The sequence below is a fragment of the Pipistrellus hanaki genome (genome assembly GCF_964339955.1).
Source record: "Pipistrellus hanaki genome assembly, chromosome: 18".
In the NCBI taxonomy this organism is placed as follows: domain Eukaryota; kingdom Metazoa; phylum Chordata; class Mammalia; order Chiroptera; family Vespertilionidae; genus Pipistrellus; species Pipistrellus hanaki.
This window is the reverse complement of record NC_140520.1, coordinates 12,932,501-12,952,398: the sequence shown is the minus strand read 5'-3', so window position 1 is coordinate 12,952,398 and position 19,898 is coordinate 12,932,501. Positions and strand designations below refer to the sequence as shown.

General features: G+C 56.3%; 1 protein-coding gene across 1 annotated transcript in view; it reads right to left on the bottom strand.

The window, feature by feature from the left end:
- Positions 1-356: 356 nt before the first annotated feature.
- TDRD10 (tudor domain containing 10) overlaps positions 357-19,898 on the bottom strand; it is a gene marked incomplete at its 5' end in the record, with an annotated part of 28,790 nt that continues 9,248 nt past the window's right edge. Inside the window, 10 exons of the mRNA XM_084866520.1 lie at positions 357-469; positions 851-873; positions 1,074-1,144; positions 2,920-3,074; positions 3,853-3,998; positions 4,240-4,387; positions 5,055-5,145; positions 5,419-5,461; positions 12,089-12,245; positions 12,796-12,866. Coding sequence (XP_084722646.1) covers positions 430-469; positions 851-873; positions 1,074-1,144; positions 2,920-3,074; positions 3,853-3,998; positions 4,240-4,387; positions 5,055-5,145; positions 5,419-5,461; positions 12,089-12,245; positions 12,796-12,866 — 945 coding nt within the window. The 3' untranslated portion in view covers positions 357-429. The remainder of the gene's footprint in view (positions 470-850; positions 874-1,073; positions 1,145-2,919; positions 3,075-3,852; positions 3,999-4,239; positions 4,388-5,054; positions 5,146-5,418; positions 5,462-12,088; positions 12,246-12,795; positions 12,867-19,898) is intronic.

The window sequence follows — 19,898 nt, the reverse complement described above, 5'->3', positions numbered from 1 at the left end:
AGAGGGCAGGGCTGGGGAGGGTGGGCAGGAGAGGGCAGGGCTGGGGAGGGTGGGCAGGAGAGGGCAGGGCTGGGGAGGGTGGGCAGGAGAGGGCAGGGCTGGGGAGGGTGGGCAGGAGAGGGCAGGGCTGGGGAGGGGTGGCAGGAGAGGGCAGGGCTGGGGAGGGTGGGCAGGAGAGGGCAGGGCTGGGGAGGGTGGGCAGGAGAGGGCAGGGCTGGGGAGGGTGGGCAGGAGAGGGCAGGGCTGGGGAGGGTGGGCAGGAGAGGGCAGGCCTGGGGAGGGAGGGCAGGAGAGGGCAGGGCTGGGGAGGGGTGGCCGGACAGGAATCAGTCACCCAAACTCGAGAAACCTGCCAACATTTATTCACCATGGTGATGGCTTACTGGTTAAAGGTTCCCCACCTGGTTCTACAATGGGATCCCAGGAAAATTAAGCAGTGGGCCCTTCCACTCTCCAAAATCTCCAGGATCTGTTAGAGCAATTTATATCATGCTCTGGAGCACAAAAAAAAAAAAAAAAAAAAAAAAAGAAAGAAATGCAGGGCCACCTGAAGCCTCCCATGGAAGCTTCTGTTTGGTCACATGTTCATGCTGAGCCCTGAACACATGACAAACGGAGACTCCTCTGAGAGGAGCCGAGGGCAAAGCAAACGCAAAGCAAATCAATCCTGGGCGCCAGTGCGGCCTTCCCAGTGGAAGGGGACCACAGGCCAGGGCAGGCAGGGGCAGGGGCAGGGGCAGAGGGAGGAGGGGGGAAGGGGGAGGGGAGGGGGAGGGGAGAGGGAGGGGGAGGGGGAGGGTGCAGAAGACCAAAGGAGGGGGCGCGCTGATGCCAGCCACATTATCTTAACTCTTCAAACTTCAGGATGTGTGGCTGCAAGAGAAAGAGCCAGTCTCAGTGGGAAGGAAGGGCCACCGTAGCCAGTCTACCCAACCCCTTGGATAACTTCAGGTATTTTGTCTAAGGGAAAGCCAGATAAATCCGCAATGTAGGCCCTGGCAGTGGCCTGCAGCTGAGACCCTGGGGGGGGGGGGGGGGGGGAGAAGGGCTGAGTTAGGCACAGGGGCAGTTACCTCCAAGTTCAAAGCCCCAGTGATTTTCCCCTTGAGGATGTGATGGGTCAGCTGATACGAACTCAAAATGCCTGCAAGCAAAACACAACCAAACCCTGGGGGCACTGGGTCAGGCAGCGGGAGCAAGGAGGGAAGAGGGAGGCCTGGGCAGCGGGAAATGCAGAGCGGCTCCTACAAGTCTCTGCTAGTTAGGGCTAACTCCCTGCTGCAGGGTAAAACGAGATAAAGCTGGGAGGGGGAGGGGAGGGGAGGGGGAGGGGAGGGGAACGGTGCACGAAGAATATATAGAGGAGGAGACATTATTATTGTTACTAGAACAATTACATGAATCTGGGATTCTACATTCTCTCTTCCTCTCTCTCTCTCTCTCTCCCTCTCTCTCTCTCTCTCTCTCTCTCTCCATATATATATATATATATATATATATATATATATGTGTGTGTGTGTGTGTGTGTGTGTGTGTGTGTGTATTTCAGAGATGAAGGGAGGGAGGGAGGGAGAGAGACAGAAATACAGAGAGAGAGAATCATTGATAGGCTGTCCTGCACACCCCACAATGGGGATCAAGCCTGCACCCTGGGCATATGCCCCAACCGGAAATCAAACTGTGAGCTCCTAATTCACAGGCCGAAGCTCAACCGCTGCGCCATGTCAGCTGGGCGGACTCCACATTCTCGAATGGGAAATTCTGGGGACTCTGCTCTGAGCATCTGGGCTAGCGGCTAGAAGCAGATGCTTTCACATGCGCATGTTTACATGTTGGAACGAGGCAGGCCAGGCCGCTGGTCGAAAGGTCAGCGCCTGCTGTCCTGCCAACCTCCGAATGCTGGGGCTGTCCATGCAGGAAGCTGACCAGATTAAAGTCAGACCTCACTTCCATCCCCAGGTATGCCCGTTTCTGGCTGTGAGAGGGGAGGGAGCTCCTTTCACTTTTTTGAGCTTTGTTTTCCTCACACAGAGGATTATACGCCGCCTGCCTGGCCGCTCGGGCCATCTCTAAGCCCAGGAGGGAGCTGAGCACAGCCCATAGCCGGGTGGGGCACTTGGCCCCTCTGACCAACTGGGAGCTGCTTTTTGGGGCCAACCCTAACACCCACGCAGCCTGCTTCAGCCTGCCTCCGACTCCAGAGCCCTGGCCCTGGCCCTGACCCTGACCCTGGCCCTGTCCCTGACCCTGACCCTGACCCTGACCCTGGCCCTGGCCCTGACCCTGACCCTGACCCTGTTACACGCAGGGGCCCCTTCGTGCAGTTACCCACGATGGCCTGCGGGGGGTGGTCCTGACCACGAGGCACATTCCCCTCGGCCTCCCAGGGCTGCGGGGGCCCGGGGCCTACACTTTGGGAGTGAGTGTGTCTGTCCGTGTTGTCTTCACCTCTGCTCCTCCTGACCCCCCCAAACATCCCTTCATCCTTCCACAGAGCAGCTCAGCTTTCATCTGTTTCATGTGCCTTGAGTTTTGCTTAAGATGTCACTGGGAAAGCATTCTGTGACAGAAGGAAGCTCCAGAGCCCTGGCCGCTGGGTCTGCTTCTGATGCGCTGTTCCTTTAGACACAGAGAGGAGCCCGCCCGCCCTCCTCTCTGCGCCCGGGGAGCCCAGCCTTTGGACAGCACCTGCTGGGCCGCCGCGGAGCCAGGTGTGAAAACCAATACCCAAGAGGCAGCTCTGCAAGAGGCAGCCGCCAAAAACCGGGCAAAGATCAAATGACCACAGGCCGAAGGGTACCCTGAGGGCCTCGGCTGCCCCCACACCCTCCCCCACGGAGGTCCTGGAGGCAGACACAGCGTCTCCCACCCCGGAGCCTCCAGAGGAGGTCGGAGGTCGGAGGTTGGAGGGCATCTTACCGTTCTCCATCATGAAAGGCTGAGTCAGCGGGGGGATGGTCCAGAAGTCCTCGCCCTCCAGGCTGCGCAGGCACCGCACCGGGACGGTGGCCGACTGGCCAAAGTCGACGAACCAGACCACAGCCCAGGCATCCACCCGGTCCACCACCCAGCACCTGCCAGAGGGAGGGGGGAGGAACGGAGGGCTGCCCCCCTGGCGGCAGGCAGAGTGGTCCTTCACCAAGAGGCTCAGAGGTCAGGGCTAAAAGAGGAGCAGTTTCCTTCGTGCTCCCGGCCTCGGGCAGAGGCGTGATCACAGTCACCGATCTCGGGAGAGGAAGCAGCAGGAAAGAAACCGGCCGGAAACTGATCTGGCTCAGTGGATAGAGCATCGGCCTGCGGACTGAAAGGTCCCAGGTGCGATTCCGGTCAAGGACATGTACCTTGGTTGCGGGCACATCCCCAGAAGGGGATATGCAGGAGACAGCTGATCGATGTTTCTAGTTCTCTATCCCTCTCCCTTCCTCACTGTAAAAAATCAATAAGATATAAATATATTATTTTGTTTAATATTTTATTGATTTTTTACAGAGAGGAAGAGAGAGGGATAGTTAGAAACATCGTTGAGAGAGAATCATCGATCAAGCTGCCTCTACTGGGGATGTGCCTGCAACCAAGGTACATGCCCTTGACCAGAATTGAACCCGGGACCTTTCAGTCCGCAGGCCGACGTTCTATCCACTGAGCCAAACCGGTCTCAGCAATAAAATATATTTTTTTTAAAAAAAGGAAGGAAGGAAGGAAGGAAGGGAGGGAGGGAGGGAAGGAGGAAGGGAGGGAGGGAGGGAGGAAGGAAGGAAAAAGCGGAGTCCCAAGCGGGGAGACAGGAAGAAGTGGTTTTCCGCCGCCTCCCTTCTACCCTCCCCTCTTACACCGCCCCCCGCCGGCACAGACCTGTTCCAGGCGGGCCCGGCCGCGCCCAGCTGGTGCTCGGCCAGACAGCGGGCCCCGCGCCGCACGGCCGCCTCCGGCAGGAAGGGCTGCCGCTCCTCCGCCCCGGCCAGCGCGCCGAACAGCGCCTGCATGTCCCGGTGCAGCGTCTGCGGGGCACCGAGCACGGCTCACCGCCTGCCTCACACCCACGTCCGTCCCGCAGGTGTTCCTGGCTGTGCCCGCACCCGGACCTGCCCCGGGCACCGAGGCGGGAGCCAGGGAGCCAGGAAGACGGAACCGGGGATGGGAACGCACCGTCTGGATTCCCCCGCTGGCCGGCCCACCCCCACGCCCGCCCAGGACGGCCCTGCGAGAGGCCCCAGCCCCCAGGACCCCCACCAGCCGCACCTCTGTGATGTGCATGGCCCAGAAGAACGGGGTCCGGGGGACGGTGCTGGTCACCAGCAGCCCCGCGTCCCCGCCCGCGCAGCACAGGGCGGCCAGCCAGCTGAGGCCGCCGAAGCATTCTCTCAGGAGCTGCGCCAGGAAGGTGCCTCTGGGGGAGACGGGGCGGGGGCGGGGGTGGCCTCCTGGTCCCGGGGGATGCTGGGGGGCCAGGCAGGACGGTCCCCTGGGTCAGGCCACCCCTCCAGGGAGGGGCTGAGAGCATAACGCAGGACCAGGGCAGTACCAGGGCGGGGGTGGGGGTGGGGGTGGGGGAGTTCTGGATGAAAACACACATACACCCCGGCTTCCACAGACTGAGGGGCCAGAGCTTTCCCTGGGCCGACTGTCCAAACCCAGGACACATTTCCGACCCGCAAGCCGCCCCTCCTGTGTCTCATTCGAGCCAAACTCCCGCCACCCGCTCCCTAGCTTTGTCACTAAGACCCACATGTGAGCAGGCAAACCTGCTGCTGGGGACACACACACACCACTCAGCCACAGCCCCTGCCTGTCCAGGGCGGTCCTGGCCCCTCTGACACGACGCATGGTGTCCCCTGTCCGAGCAGAGGGTGTGGTGGCCATGGTGGCCGCAGGGGAGCAGGGCCGGGGACCACGGCCACAGGCTTCATAGATTGTCTTAGCCCCCGTGGGCCCGGTGCGGGAGCTCCCGAGCCCGTCCTGCCCCCACGGGGACCACCCCCACCCACCCCTAGGGATGGAGTGATGTCTGCAGGCACCACGTGCTGGGGGGGCGGGGCCTGCACCCCTCCACTCACCTCATCTCCATGGGGACTGCAAATAAGGGCGTCCTCGGCCGCGCTGGCTCTCGGGGGGCACCGGGAGCTTTCAGGGTGATCTGTAGGTAAGCTGGAAAGCAGGGGACTGAGTCTTGGAGGCACCAGAGCTGCCCCTGCCCCCCAAGATGCCCTGGCCCCGGGCCCCACCCTCCGAGGCAGACAGGATGGGCCACGCGGACGCTAGGTCTCCAGCAGGCGGGGAGGGTGTGCTGCCTGATGGTCCTCCATCAGGAAAGCACCCGGAGGAGTGAACGGAGAGGCCTGCGGGGGGCAGAGTGGAGGGGAGGCTGGGAGAACCGAGTCAGCAGTTGGGAAGACACATCCTGGGGGGTGGGGATCTCACCGGTGATTCTGACAAATCCTCCACCGGACGCCCGCTCCAACACCTGGGGAGGAGAGCACGGCGGCGTCAGGCCCAGAGCGGTTATTTCACTGGTTTGTATGTGGAGTCGCTCCACGGGGACCCGGAGGCAGTGTCACCACCTCTGCACGCCATATATATATGTGTGTGTGTGTGTGTGTGTGTGTGTGTAACTATCAAAATAAAAAATATTCACTCTTTATAACTCTCCATCCTTCAAGCTGGCTTTGACCCCAAGGGCCACCATTTGTCAGCCCCTCTAAAATCGGCTCTCAGTCCACACTCTGCTATTCACAGAGCGGCTTCCCCCTCCCACTTTCCGTGTAAAGGCATTCAGAAACGCGTTCAGGGGGTGGGGGTGGGGGTGGGGGAGTGGGGGGAGAGGCAGGGGCTGCAGGGGTGCTCCAGCAGGACTCAGTCCCCAAGGCCAGACTGTGGAGCCTGGGGGGTCCCGGCTGGACCTTCTTGGGGGGGGGAGGGGGGGAGTAGAAGAGGTGGGAATGGTTACCCTGGAAGCCTGGGTATGTGGAGACAGAAAGGTCTGGGTGCCCTGCTCCTCACTACAACCCTGCACCCCCAACGCCCGCGGGCTGCCCTCTCCACTGACCTCGCCTGGAAAACGCTCACCCCTGGTTCGAGCCATGTCTCTGCCCGCCCCGCTGCTCCCCTGCTCCGGCCACGGACCGCTGCAGCCAGCACCAGGGGCCCGTTCTCCCGCAGACACGCACTGCTGTCCCACCGGGAGCCCTGGTAAGCTGCCTTTCCTCCCGCCGAATGGACGGCCTCACGCCTCTGAGGACGCCCCCACCCCCACCCCCACCCCTGAGGTGCTGCCTCTTTATCCGGTGAAAACTGGAAGCTGTGGGACGGGGGTCCCTCCCCTTCCCCCCATGCAAACCCCTACCCCGCCCTCTGCCACCCCTCCTGCCACCCCGGCCACAGGCGCCTGCTCGAACTCTCTGGGTCTCCCACCCTCCCGCCTTCCCCAGGGCAGCAGCCCTGAGGGCTGCCCGCTTCCTCCCCCAGGCCCTCCCGCCGTGAGGATGTCTCCCCGCAGGGACATGCCTGTGATCCACGTGTGGGGCCCTGCCTTGACCCCACACCCCTCTTGCTGCCAGCGCTCTCTGCCCCGTCACCGGCCCTGCTGTCTGAGTCCCGTCTGCTTCCCCCACATGTCCCTCAGCGCCTCCCAATCAGCTGCCTCCGAACGGCTCGCACAGGGTCAGCCTGACCTGCCAGCCGCCAGTCCTCCTGCTCTCTGCTCTGAACTCACCGGCGGTGTCCACCCACGCCCTCTTTCGAGAAACACCGCTCCTCTCGCCTTCCCTGACATCGCACACATCCGGTCTCCCTTACCTTTCCCTGGCTGGCCTTCTAATTATAATATATGTCTCTCTTTTTAAAAATATACTTTATTAATTTTTTTACAGAGAGGAAGGGAGAGGGATAGAGAGCTAGAAACATCGATGAGAGAGAAACATCGACCAGCTGCCTCCTGCACACCCCCTACTGGGGATGTGCCCACAACCGAGGTACATGCCCTTGACCTAAATCGAACCCGGGACCTTTCAGTCCACAGGCTAACGCTCTATCCACTGAGCCAAATCAGTTTTGGCTAATATATATACACATGTCTTTTTATTTCAGAGAGGAAGGGAGAGGGATAGAGAGCTAGAAACATCAATGATGAGAGAGAATTATTGACAGGCTGCCTCCTGCACACCCTATACTGGGGATCGAGCCCACAACCCGGGCGTATGTCCTGGGAATTGAACTGTGACCTCCTGGTTTATAGGTCGACGCTTGGCCACTGAGCCACGCTGGCCGGCTGAGTGGCTGGCCCTGGAAAGGAGCTGAGCCAGTCAATGCCTCTCTCCCATCTTCCTTCTCTCCCAGGTCCTCCCAGCTCTGCGATTTTAGGAATCCACAGTATACCACAGTCAGACCTCCCGCTTTCATCGCTCTCTGGAATTCAACTGAAATATAGAGATGTCTACTCGACGGGACAACTAAGAGGAACACGCACTCGGCATGTCTGACCAGACCCCGCACAGCCGCTTCGCCCCGCTCTCTCAGCTTCGCAAACTACGTCACCGTCTACCCAGCGGCTCAGGCCACGTCCCCCTCTCCCTGGCTCCCCACATCAACCTCAGCAGCAAGCCAGGCCATCTCTTCTCCCAAAACACACCAGAACCCACGAACTCCCCGCTTCGCCACAATACAAGCTACTGCCACCTCGTCCCAGGACCTCAGCAGCCATGTCCGCAGAGTCCCTGCTGCCACTCCGGCCTCATAACCCAGTCGCCACCCGGCAGGTATGATCTCTTACAAACAAAATCCAGTTGACCTCCCCCCCACCCCCCAATTCAATCCTTCCAACGTCTCCCCACCGTGCCTAAACATAAAATCCAGATCTTTGGCTCATCGAGGATGCCAGGACATGGCCTCCTTCCCATGGGGCTCCCATCTGCCCACTGCCCCTCCTCCCGTCACAGCACACCTCGGGGCATTTGTGGGTCCTGCAGCTTGAAATTCAATGTTTGCAGGATGGGCCCTGATTTGTCCATTCCGATCTCAGGTGAGACGTCACTGCCTCACCAAGAGGCTTCCCTAAAAACCATCTAAAGAAGTGAGCCCTCTCAAAAAAAATAAAAGGCGGTCCCCCTCACATTCATCACATCAGCGTATTTTAATTAGTACGGAGGGCTGGCGTTTTCTTATTTATTGGATATTGTAGGTCTCTTCCCACTGGAACACAAATATCATGAGAATAAGAATCACATCTGTCTTCTGACAATTACACGGAGGTAGCCCGGGGCCTAGCACGCTCCCCAGTGCCCATTAAGCTCTCGGTAAACAGATGTTGGATGGATGGATGGATGGATGGATGGGGTGGACGGCTGGATTAATGGAAGGGAAGAGGAGGAAAGGGAAGAAGAGGAGGAAGGAAGGAGACGTTAGTAACTTCTGGAGCAAGTTATTCAACTCTCTCAGCTTTGGCTTCCTCTTCTGTTCCATGAATCACATCGGCACTGAGGTGAAGGTTTACTTGTCCAGGACACGACAGGAAGGAGGTGCTGAGTACAGAGAAATGGGATGAGGGTGGTTACAGGGGATGAGAGGGTGGTTACAGGGGCAGGGCTCCCTCCTGCTTCCAGGACTGACAGGGCTCCTTCGCTCTGGGCTAGTGCCTCCTCCTCACCTGCAGGACGGGAGCAGCAGCACCTGCTGCTGTGATTACACGAGCCCCCACGGCCACGTGGTTAGAAAGAGGCCTGCAGAGTGAGCCCTCCACAGGGGCTAGCTCCCTGTCGGCCAAGGAGACCAGTCAGAGCTGCACGTGAGACCTCCTGCCCCACCTGTGCACCTGCAGCAAAACAAGGTGACCCTGCAAACAACCGCTCTCCAGCCAAGCACCGTGACTTTTTATTTAAAACGAGAGGCCCGCTGCACGAAATTCATGCACGGGGGGAGGGGTGTCCCTCAGCTCAGCCTGCACCCTCTCCAATCTGGGACATCCCTCTCACAATCCAGGACTGCTGGCTCCCAACCGCTCACCTGCCTGCCTACCTGATTGCCCCTAACCACTTCTTCCTGTCAGCCTGATCACCCCTAACCACTCCCCTGTCAGCCTGATTGATGCCTAACTGCTCCCTGCTGGCCCGATTGCCCCTAATTGTCCTTCCCTGCAGGCCTGATTGCCCCTAACTGCCCTGCCCTGCCAGCCTGGTCTCCCCTAACTGCCCTCTCCTGTGGGCCTGGTCCCCTCCAACTGCCCTCTCCTGCTGGCCTGGTCTCCCCCAACTGCCCTCCCCTGCAGCCTGGTCCCCCACAACTGTCCTCCCCTGAAGGCCTGGTCCCCCTCAACTACCCTCTTCTGCCAGCATAATCACCCATTACTGCAGTCCCCTACTGGCCTGATCACTCACAATTGCCCTCCCCTGCTGGCCATCTTGTGGCAGCTATCTTTGACCACATGGGGGCAGCCATTTTATGTGTTGGAGTGACGGTCAATTTGCACATCACCTCTTTATTAGATAGGATCTCTCAAGACAGTTCCAAATACCAATCCCCAGAACCAGTTCTCAGCAGCGCTTCAAGCTAAACACTATCGTCAACATGTAAGCATTTTAAACCACTTCTGTCTCGTTATTATCCCCTAATGATTTAAGAGATAAATATAACAAGTCTTTTGTGAGTTTGTGAGATTACGTTTCAGAGGAAAAGATGCCATTACCATCCAGCCACCACAGCACGTCACCCAAAAACAAGCCTCCAATGTCAAGAGGTGTGTGTGACAAAGGCGGCCACCTGGGCCTGCAGAGGTCAGGGCCGCGGCCCCATCTCTGCCCAGCCAGACAATCTAGGAGCTCTCTCGTTGCCATAAGCACAGGAACCCAGACCCATCGCCAGCTATGAATGGGCTCTCTGCTTTGTTCTGGGCCCTGCCACCAGCTGGTCAAGAGTCCTAAGAGGCAGCAGACTCCAGAGCGAGGCTGGCGAGTCTGAGCAGTGGGGGAGAAGACAGCGGGCACACAAAGGTCAGTCGCCAGAAAGCACTGGGGTGGATGGGGGTCCATTGGTTCCCCGACACGAGGGCTGGAGAATGATGGGCCTTGTGAACCCAGGGCCCGCCTCCCACCCGCCCCCATTAGGCCCGAAAACTCTTTTGGTCTGGCCCTGCCAAGGCATTAGGAGTGAGTTAATTAAGTGTATGACCAAATACAGCAGGCTAATGTTAAAGGGGATAGTTCAGTATGGCCCTCGTGTGATGTTAGGAATATCCAAATGGCCCTTGGTGTGGGAAACGGTTCCCACCCCTGCCCTACACACACCAGGGAGCAGCTCCCGGGCCACCGCTCAGCAGGGGTGCAGGCCTCACGTCTCGCTCGGAACAGCGGCAGCCTCCCTGCCCGCAGCCCCTGGGTCTGCTCACGGCCACCCCCGGACCGCGGCTGGTCCCCGGGCCACATGCCCTGAAGGCCTCTGACCCCACCCAGGAGCTGCCCGCGGGCCGCCCGCTGGGCGCGTCTTGGTGGAGATGTGACGTGTACCGTGTTAACCCCCACAGCCTCCCTCTCCTCCGGGTCACACACGTTGTGCCTCCCCTACGTGCCAGGCGCCGAGTGCCGAAGGCGAATGACGCAGACCCTGTCCTCAGGAAGCCCGCATGCTATTTGTAAACCGTGTGCGTTCCAAACACTGCCCTCAGGCGCTCACACTCCGATGGGGGCAGCGGACAGGAAGCACGCACACAGGCATGCCACCCCGGGGCCGCTGGAGCCACGACAAGACACAGGCAAGGAGCAGGGAGAAAAAGGGTGGGATGGGAGGCGGGGGGGACCGCTCAATGGGACCTGAGTGAAGGGACAAAGCACGCCCCGTGGATACCTGGGAAAGAGCCTTGGGGCTGAAGACAGAAGGTCCAAGGCCCGGGCGGGCGTGTGCGGGGCGTGTTGGCCGGACAGCGCTGGGGTGGGCGTGACAACCCACTTTCATTCTTGTCTCGGGGCACCTGGGACAGGCCTTTCTGCTTCCAGCTCGTCCCTGGAAGCTATTCTACACGGTCCCTTTAACACTCAAACCTCGGTGAAGGGACGGACAGACAGGGACACGTCCATGCCACAGAATACCACTGAGCGATGAAAAGAGAATTGCTGACGGCGCAGCCGCACGGGTGAATCTCAGTCACATTCTGCTGAGTGGGAGAAGCCAGACACAACGATGCGCAGACAGCACAATGCCGTGGCCACTAAACTCTGGGTAACCCTTGCCTGCCGTGACAGGAAGCGGGTCGGCGTTGCCAGGGACGTGCGGGGGGGGCTGCTGGTGGGGAAACACAGGAGAACCTGGCGGGTGGAGCGATGGCCAATTTGCACATCGCCTCTTTATTCGATAGAATCTCTTAAGACAGTTCCAAATACCAATCCCGAGAACCAATTCTCAGCATCGGCTTCAAGCTAAACATTATCATCAATATGTAAGCATTTTAAACCACTTCTGTCTCGTTATTATTCCCTAATGATTAAAAATATAGAAAGCGTTCTATATTGGATTGTGGTCGTGATGATGTGGCTTCATATTGTAAACCCTGAGGACTAAGAAAGACTCCTGGTGGCCACTTGGTTTTAAAAAAACAAAAACAAAACGAAACAAACAGAGTCTAGCCGCCGCCACCTCTGCACAGAGGCCTCTCATGCAAACAGCACCTGGCGGAGAAGGCCCTGGGCTGACCTGCCAGTCTCCACTGAAGGGCCTGCCTGCATGGCATGTCTGACATCTGAGCCAGCCCTTCAAAGGCCTTGGAGTCCTATTCCAACCAACAGGACTGAGGCTTTCCTGGCTTCGTGGTGAGAGCGTCGGCCCACAGACTAAAGGGTCACAGGTTCGATTACAGTCAAGGGCATGTACCTCACGCGGTTGCAGGCTTGAGTCCCAGCCCCCCTCTCTCACATTGATGTTTCTCTCCCACCCCACCTCCGCCTCCCTCCCACTCTCTCTGTCAAAATCAATGGGGAAAAACATCCCCAGGTGGAGTATTAACAACAAGTTCCCCTGATTTCATCCACAGCAAAACCGGACGAAGGAGGAGGTCTGCCGCCCCCTGAAAAGGAAGCACAGGCCACCGGCACGGAGAGCCTGGAACGCGTACCTGCAGCTCCTGGGGCCTCGGGGCCGGCTCGGGGGTCCTCCTGGGGGCGCTTGTGTTCGAATTCACATGCAGCTTCCGGTTGTGGAACAGCGTGCCGTCCAGCTCCTGGATGGCCAGCGCCACTCTCTGCACGGAGCCCAGGTCCGCAAACGCGAAGCTGCGGGGAAGCACGCGGGCCGGCTCTGAGCACACACGTCCCAGGACAGAGCTGCAGGAGGCAGCCAGGCCCCAGCGCAGTGCTCTCCTCCCCTCCCGGCCAGAGGGGGGCGCTGCACACACACCAACAAGTCACTGAGGCCCAGGCTGGGGATCAGAAGCCGTATGTGTGCCTGGACTCCTCCGCTACACCCACGTCTGGCTTTGGGTTTCTTTCCTACTGCTCTCCCCAAAGGCTCAAAGCCCTCTCACTGCCCTGGAAATCAGAAAGGGGGAATATGAGCAGGTCCGGTTTCCAGGGACAACCAAGGCTAAGGACAGTTTGGTCATTTAACCTCCAGTCATAAAAGAGATGCTTCTAAAAATAAACACAGATCTCCGGGCTCCTCGACCAAGGTGGTGTGGGCAGGACAAGTCCCCGGGGCCCGGACACGTCCCTAGCTGACCCCAGACTCGGGGGCCCAGCGGCAAGCGTGCCATGTCCGTGCCTCAGCAGAAGGGACCGGGAGGAAAGGAGCCGCTTCCCAAAGCAGAGGAAGTGTGGTCCTCACCATTTGCAGCCGCTCCGGACCCTGTGGACATGCAGAGGGTGGAAGTCCTTCAGAAGGTCCCGAATCTCCTCCTGCTCGGCGGGGTTGGAAAGACAGAGAGACCCAGACACAAAGCTTACAACTCGTTCCCGGGGTTTCAGACCCCCAACCGGCTCCTCTGTCACCAATGAAACACATACTTCCTGGAAAGTCTATTATGGCCGAAACCGGTTTGGCTCAGTGGATAGATTGTCGGGCTGTGGACTGGAAGGTCCCAGGTTCGATTCCGGTCAAGGGCATGTACCTTGGTTGTGGGCACATCCCCGGTGGGGGGTGTGCAGGAGGCAGCTGATCTATGTTTCTCTCTCACTGATATTTCTAGCTCTCTACCTTCTCTCTTCCTCTCTGTAAAAAATCAATAATATATCTATCTATCTATCTACAATATATATATACAATATATATAATATATATACTAATATATTATTGATTTTTTACAGTGAGGAAGAGAGAGGGATAGAGAGTTAAAAACATCAGTGAGAGAGAAACATAGATCAGCTGCCTCCTGCACACCCCCCACCGGGGATGTGCCCACAACCAAGGTACATGCCCTTGACCGGAATAAAACTCGGAACCCCTCAGTCCACAGTCCGACGCTCTATCCACTAAGCCAAACCATCAGGACAAAATATTTTTAAAAGGAAAAAGAAAGAAAAGTCTGTTGTGTGCTGGGTGAGCAGGTTTGGCGCTGAGGGAGGTAAATGCAGAGGCGAGGAAGACATGTCCTGCCTCCGAATGAAGCTCCTCAGCCCCGCGGGGCTGCAGACAGTCCATCCATGGAACAGACCCTGGGCAGAGCGAAGTCTGAGCAAGAGAGGTCAGGCAGGGGCAGGGTAGGCAGCTGCAGAGGGAGAGGACCTTTGTCTTGGTCAGCCTCCCCTCAAGCTGCTCACATCCCTTCTTTGCGAGTCTCCCTGCCCCCTTTCCTCACTGTAGCCTGCCCTCCGCTGCCCGCGCTAGGGTCACCTTCCCCTCTCTGGGCATTCGCCACACCTGCTCTCACCTCTTCCTCCCCTGCCCTCAGGCTGCCTCCCTTCCCAGAGGCTACTCCTTCCACAGGGCCAGCTAGGCCCTCGTGCACACACACACCACCCCCTCCCTGAGGGCCTTCTGAACTACACCCTGCTTTTCCTCTTCTCTCCCTCTCCTGTAGAAAGACCAGCTCCTCCTGACGCCGTTTCCTCTGCCCACTCCCTCCTAACTGCCTGCGGTCTGGCTCCTGCCCTAATAAAAACGCTTTCTTCTTTCTTCTTTCTTTCTTGGTTTCTTGCTTGCTTGCTTGCTTGCTTGCTTGCTTTTTCTGTGTTTTGTTAGTCCTCGCCATGAGGGAGTGGAAAGGAGGGAGGGAGGGGCAGAGGACAGGCGGGAGGGAGGGTACATCTATGTGAGAGAACCACATGGATAACTGCCTCCCCGCACACGGAGCAGGGGATTGAACCTGCAGCCCGGACACATGCCCTGGACCGAGGACCGAATCCAGGACGAAATGCTTCCCTTAAGGTCCCAGCTCTCCCCCACCACCCGCCCCACCGGGAAGTATCTGCCTCTCCCCACAGCCCCTTCCTGCCCCTCCCTTGGAAATTCCACAACCATGATAAAAACCTTTTTTCCCCCCCTAGAAAGTTCTATTTTGAGGGGGTGGGGGGGAGTGTGACATTTATACAATCTTCTTTTAAAAGCAGCTTTTTACCAATCTAAAGTCACTTTGTTGGGTGAGGACATTAGACATACATTATGTATAACTCATTTTCTCCAGTCTTCGTGTTTATATTACATCTAAATTCAAATTTTCTAATTCGCTTTTACTTTTAAATATTTAATGTTTATTACACATGAATCTACAAGAAGCTGAGCAACAGGCCAATTTGTCAGTACAAGCAATATATGCTTAGCATTTTCCGATTACAAAGCACTTTCACCAACCTTGTTCCATTTGATCCTTAAAATCACCCTGTGGAGTACACACCCTATTGTCCTCATTCTCAGAAGCATAATAAAATAAGGATCAGAGAGCCTAAGGGACTTCCCTAAGACTACACAGCCAAGTTAGAGTCAGGATTCGAACCCAGTGATTCTAACTTCACATTCTACATTCTTTTCATTCTCTGCCAAACCTCGGCTGTCTTCTTCTTAGGTTTTACCATTATGAACGTAAAAGAGGGAACGACTTTATGTTTTTTGTATCTCCTATAGCAGGTGTCAGGACACCACTGCCTCATGCCAATTCCAACCTTTTTATCAATAAAGTTTTATTGGAACACAACCACACACACACACACACACACACACACACACACACACACGGTCGTTTATTTATTGTCTAGGCTGCTTTCTGGCTACTATCCCAGAAATATCGAGTATTTGTGACCGAGCCGCATGATCTGCAAAGCATAAAATATTCGCCGTCTGACCCTCTGCAATGGAGAAAGTCCGCCAGCCCTGTGCCCCCGCAGTGCTGGCTGCCAGTGAGGTCCTGCTGGACGGCTCCTTCGCTTTGGGGTTGGGATTAGAGCATCAATATCTTTTAAAAGCTCCCCCGATGGTTTTAATGGGCAGCCAAGGTCAGAAATGACTGTTCAATGATATCGAGCAGATTCAGAAGTACCGCTTTCCAGAAAATGTGCTTGAGGGTGAGAGGAGAGGGAAACCACCACCACCACACATAGGCAAATTCAAAAGCAAAATACAAAACCCTGCCAACACCTTTCCACCCACGGGCCTTCACCCCACGCTCTCAGGGGGGCCAGCCCCCAGCAAACTCTGCTCCTGTGAGCAGCTGTCACTCGGGACTCCTAACATCTGAAGACATGCCCCCTGTGTGGTAGTTACCCCCTTAGCCACGGGATGTACATTCCCAGATCCCCAGTGGGTGCCTGGAACTGCAGACAGTACCGAACCCTACATATACTGCTTTTTTTCCTACACATACATCCTATCTAATAAAAGAGTAATATGCAAATGGACTGTCACTCCAACACAAGATGGCTGCCCCCATGTGGACACAAGATGGCCACCACAAGATGGCCAGTAGGGGAAGACAGTTGGGAGGGACCAGGCTGGCAGAGGAGAGAAGTTGGGGGCGACTGGACCTGCAGGAACTGGCAGCTAGGGGGGGGACCCAGGCCTGCAGGGGAAAGCAGTTTGGGGGGGGGGACCAGGCCTGCAGGGGAGAGCAGTTGGGGGAACCCAGGCCTGCAGGGAGGGCAGTTGGGGGGACCAGACCAGCAGGGGAGAGTAGTTAGGGGTGATGAAGCTGGCAGGGTAGGGCAGTTAGGGGCAATCAGGTTGGCAGGAGAATAGTTAGGCATCAATCAGGCTGTCAGGGGAGTGGTTAGGGGATAATCAGGTTGGCAGGCAGAAGTGGTTAGGGGCAATCAGGAAGGCAGACAGGCGAGCAGTTGGGAGCCAGCAGTCCTGGATTATGAGAGATTTGTCTGATTGGAGAGGGTGCAGGCTTGGCTGAGGGACACCCCCCCACCGTGCATGAATTTTGTGCACCGAGCCTCTAGTACCTTTAATAAAATCTAATCTATAACTAAGCGCAATAAGAGATTAACATATAGCCCAGCTGGCATGCCTCAATGGTTGAGCGCCTACCTAGGAACCAGGAGGTCACGGTTTGATTCCCAGCCAGGGCGCGTACCTGGGTTGCGGGCTCCATCCCCAGTAGGGGACATGCAGGAGGCAGCCAATCAATGATTCTCTCTCATCATTGATGTTTCTATCTCTCTCTCTCTCCCTCTCCCTTCCTCTCTGAAATCAATAAAAATATTTTTAAAAGATTAACACATATAATAGAACAATTTTAACAATATACTGTAATAAAAGACATACAAATGATCAATAAGCACATGAGCAGATGCTCATTAGTTAAGGAAATCAAAACCACAATGTGATACCACCTCACAGCCACTAGATGGCTACAGTACAAAAGAGGTTTTGGCAAGAAAGTGGAGAAATTGGAATAACCACACATTGCTCGTGCCACCGTAAAATGGAACAACTGTTTTGGAAAACAGTTTGGTAGGTCCTCAAAAAGTTAGCCCTAGAGCTATCATGTGACCCAGGCATTCCACTCCTAGGGTTATACCCAAGAGAACTGAAACATATGTTCACACAAAAGCTTGTGCACCCATGTTCAGAGCAGCATTGTGGGTAACAACCAAAAAGCAGAAACAACCCAAATGCCATTGAATGATGAATTGATAAACCAACTGTGGTCTATCCATGTAATAAAGTATCATCCTATATGATAAAGAGCTAATACGCAAATGGTCACCACGCCCTCGAGCCAGGGCTGGGGGACCTGAGGCCACACCCCCCACCCAGCAGGGCTTGACGGGGGACCTGAGGCTGTGCCCGCCCCCCCCGCCCCCCCGCCCTGTGGGGCTCAATGGGGGTGGGGCCGGCCAGGTCCGGGTCTCGCACAATTTCAAGGTGCGGGCGGGTGGGCACGGACTTGGCTCTGGCTCCCGTGGCACGCCCCAGACTGACAGGAGGAAGATTCTCATATACATTTTACTAATTTTCTTTCATCTCTGACACTTCTATTACAGAGAAAGGGCAAATAGCAATATTAAAATATTTCCGCTAATGAATCCCCTTTTAATGTGCAGGAATTTTGTGCACCGGGCCACCAGGTCAGTCATTAAAAAGGAGTGAAGGGCTGAGGATTGCTATTGCGTGGACGAACCCCGGAAACGTGCTAAGTTGAAGGAAAACACAAAACGCCACATGTTGTATGACTTCCTTTCTATGGCGTGTCCAGAACGGGCAAATCCAGACACAGAAAGCAGATGCATGGTTTTCAAAGGGGCTGGGAGGAAGGGGGCGGGCGGAGGGACTGCTGACGGGTATGGGGTTTATTTGGGGGATAATGAAAACGTTCTTGAATTCAGAAGTTTGCACAACCTGGTGCATACACTAACAGCCGCTGAGTTTTATGGTGCGTGATTTCTACCTCAATAAACAATGTGAATGTCATGAAAGAAGATGCTGGCTACTGCTACTGCTCTGAGTCATAAAATCAGCCTTCATTTCTGACCCACAACTCGCATCTTCTGCCCACAGCCGTGAAACTGCTACAAGCTAGCTTGCTGGTTTGCACATCGAGTCGAGTCACAGTTCTCCACAGATGTTTAGGACTTCCTTCCCGAAACCCTACTCCAGCAGCTGAGGCCTTTCCTAGGAGGCTGGTCTGAGTCTCAGGTCTGTGGGGGAGGCCGTGTGTGCCCTGCGGGAGGATGAGGGCCCGAGGCCGGGGGCTGGGCTGTGAAGCAGGCTCCACTCTGAAGGAGGGTGCCCTGGGGGTACGGACAGGAGCCATCCCTACATGGAAGGGAAGAAATCCTCGGAGAGCTCTGCCTTCGAGCATTAAGAGGGTTTTTATTTGCCAAAACCGGTTTGGCTCAGTGGATAGAGCGTCGGCCTGCGGACTGAAGGGTCCCGGGTTCGATTCCGGTCAAGGGCATTTACCTTGGTTGCGGGACCATCCCCAGTAGGGGGTGTGCAGGAGGCAGCTGATGGATGATTCTCTCTCATCGATGTTTCTAACTCTCTATCCCTCTCTCTTCCTCTCTGTAAAAAAAAAATCAATAAAATAAAAAAAGGGAGTTTTTATTTGAAGGCTGTCTTCCCCAGGCCCTGCCTCCCCCGACCACCACCCACCGCAAGACCTGCCCGCAGGGGCTCCTGTCCGTGGCTGTCCCGCGGCGGGGCCTGCCGGCCTGCCGAGAAGAGGAAGGGGAATTGGGTGCCAAGAAGCCTCCGCCCGACCCCCTGGATTGAACAGGACTTCATTTATTGGGTCAACAGAAATGACCTCATTCTGTGCTCCAGTATCGTTGTCTTCTCCGTCAGATAAATAAAAGCCCTCATAGATCCACTGTTACTATGGCGAGTCGTTTACACGTCCTATCGACTGTGTGGTTTGGTACTCGGGGGCAGCCAGATACGGAGGCAGCTCCTGGCTGACCTCGCCAGGTCTGTGGGCTGGACCGCTTACAGAGCGCGGCAGCCTCATTGCAGGGGCGACGGTGACACCCACCACCCCGAGTTACTACGCGAACTTAACAGAACCACGTGAATGCAGCCATTAGCCTATTTCCTGGAGCATGCCTGATCATTAAAATGTAGCAAGTGGTACAAAAGGAATAAAACACAGCTTGTGCAGAGAAGACTGAGTTGAATGGATTGGCAAGGGGGCACTGAGAACAGGAAGTTTTTGAGAAGGTTTAGCTTTGCAACAGGGGGCCCACAAAAGATGACTTCTCTCAGACTCCACTGGGTCTGAGCTCCTGCAGGCCAAGACCGGGCTATGTCTCTAATGTGCTTGCTGAACTTCAGGCGCATTACTTTGCATACTGGAGGCCCGGTGCATGAAATTTGTGCGCGGGGGGCGGGGGGGGGGGGGGCGCGGGGAGGGGGCCTCAGCCCAGCCTGCACCATCTCCAATCTGGTACACCTCAAGGGATGTCTGACTACCCATTTAGGCCTGATTCCAGACTGCTGGCCCCCAACTGCTCGTCTGTCTGCCTGCCTGATTGCCCCCTAACCGCTTCTACCTGCCAGCCTGATTAATGTCTAACTCCTCCCCTGCCAGCCCGATCACCTCTAACTGCCCTCCTCTGCAGGCCTGGTCACCCCCAACTACTCTCCCCTGCCGGCCTGTCACCCACAACTGCCTTCCTCTACTGGCCATCTTGTGGCGGCCATCTTTGACCACATGGGGGCTGCCATCTTGTGTGTTGGAGTGATGGTAAATTTGAATATTGCCTCTTTATTATATAGGCTAGTAGATGCTCCCAAAAAAAGTCAGGAGAAGCTTCAATTCAGTAGATTACACTTCCATTTTCCTTCCATCTGCACTTCAAATGCACGTATTACACGTTAAATGCTTGTGTGATTCTATAATTATTTTAGGTTTGTCCATTCGGCCTCCCCAAATAGACAATACAATTGCTGGGTTCAAAAACCCTAGTGCTTACCTTCTACTGGCCCTTCTACTGACTCAGCTGGCCCGTCTCCAAGTGAACTGGGTGCAGGCTTTGGCAGAGACCCGACTG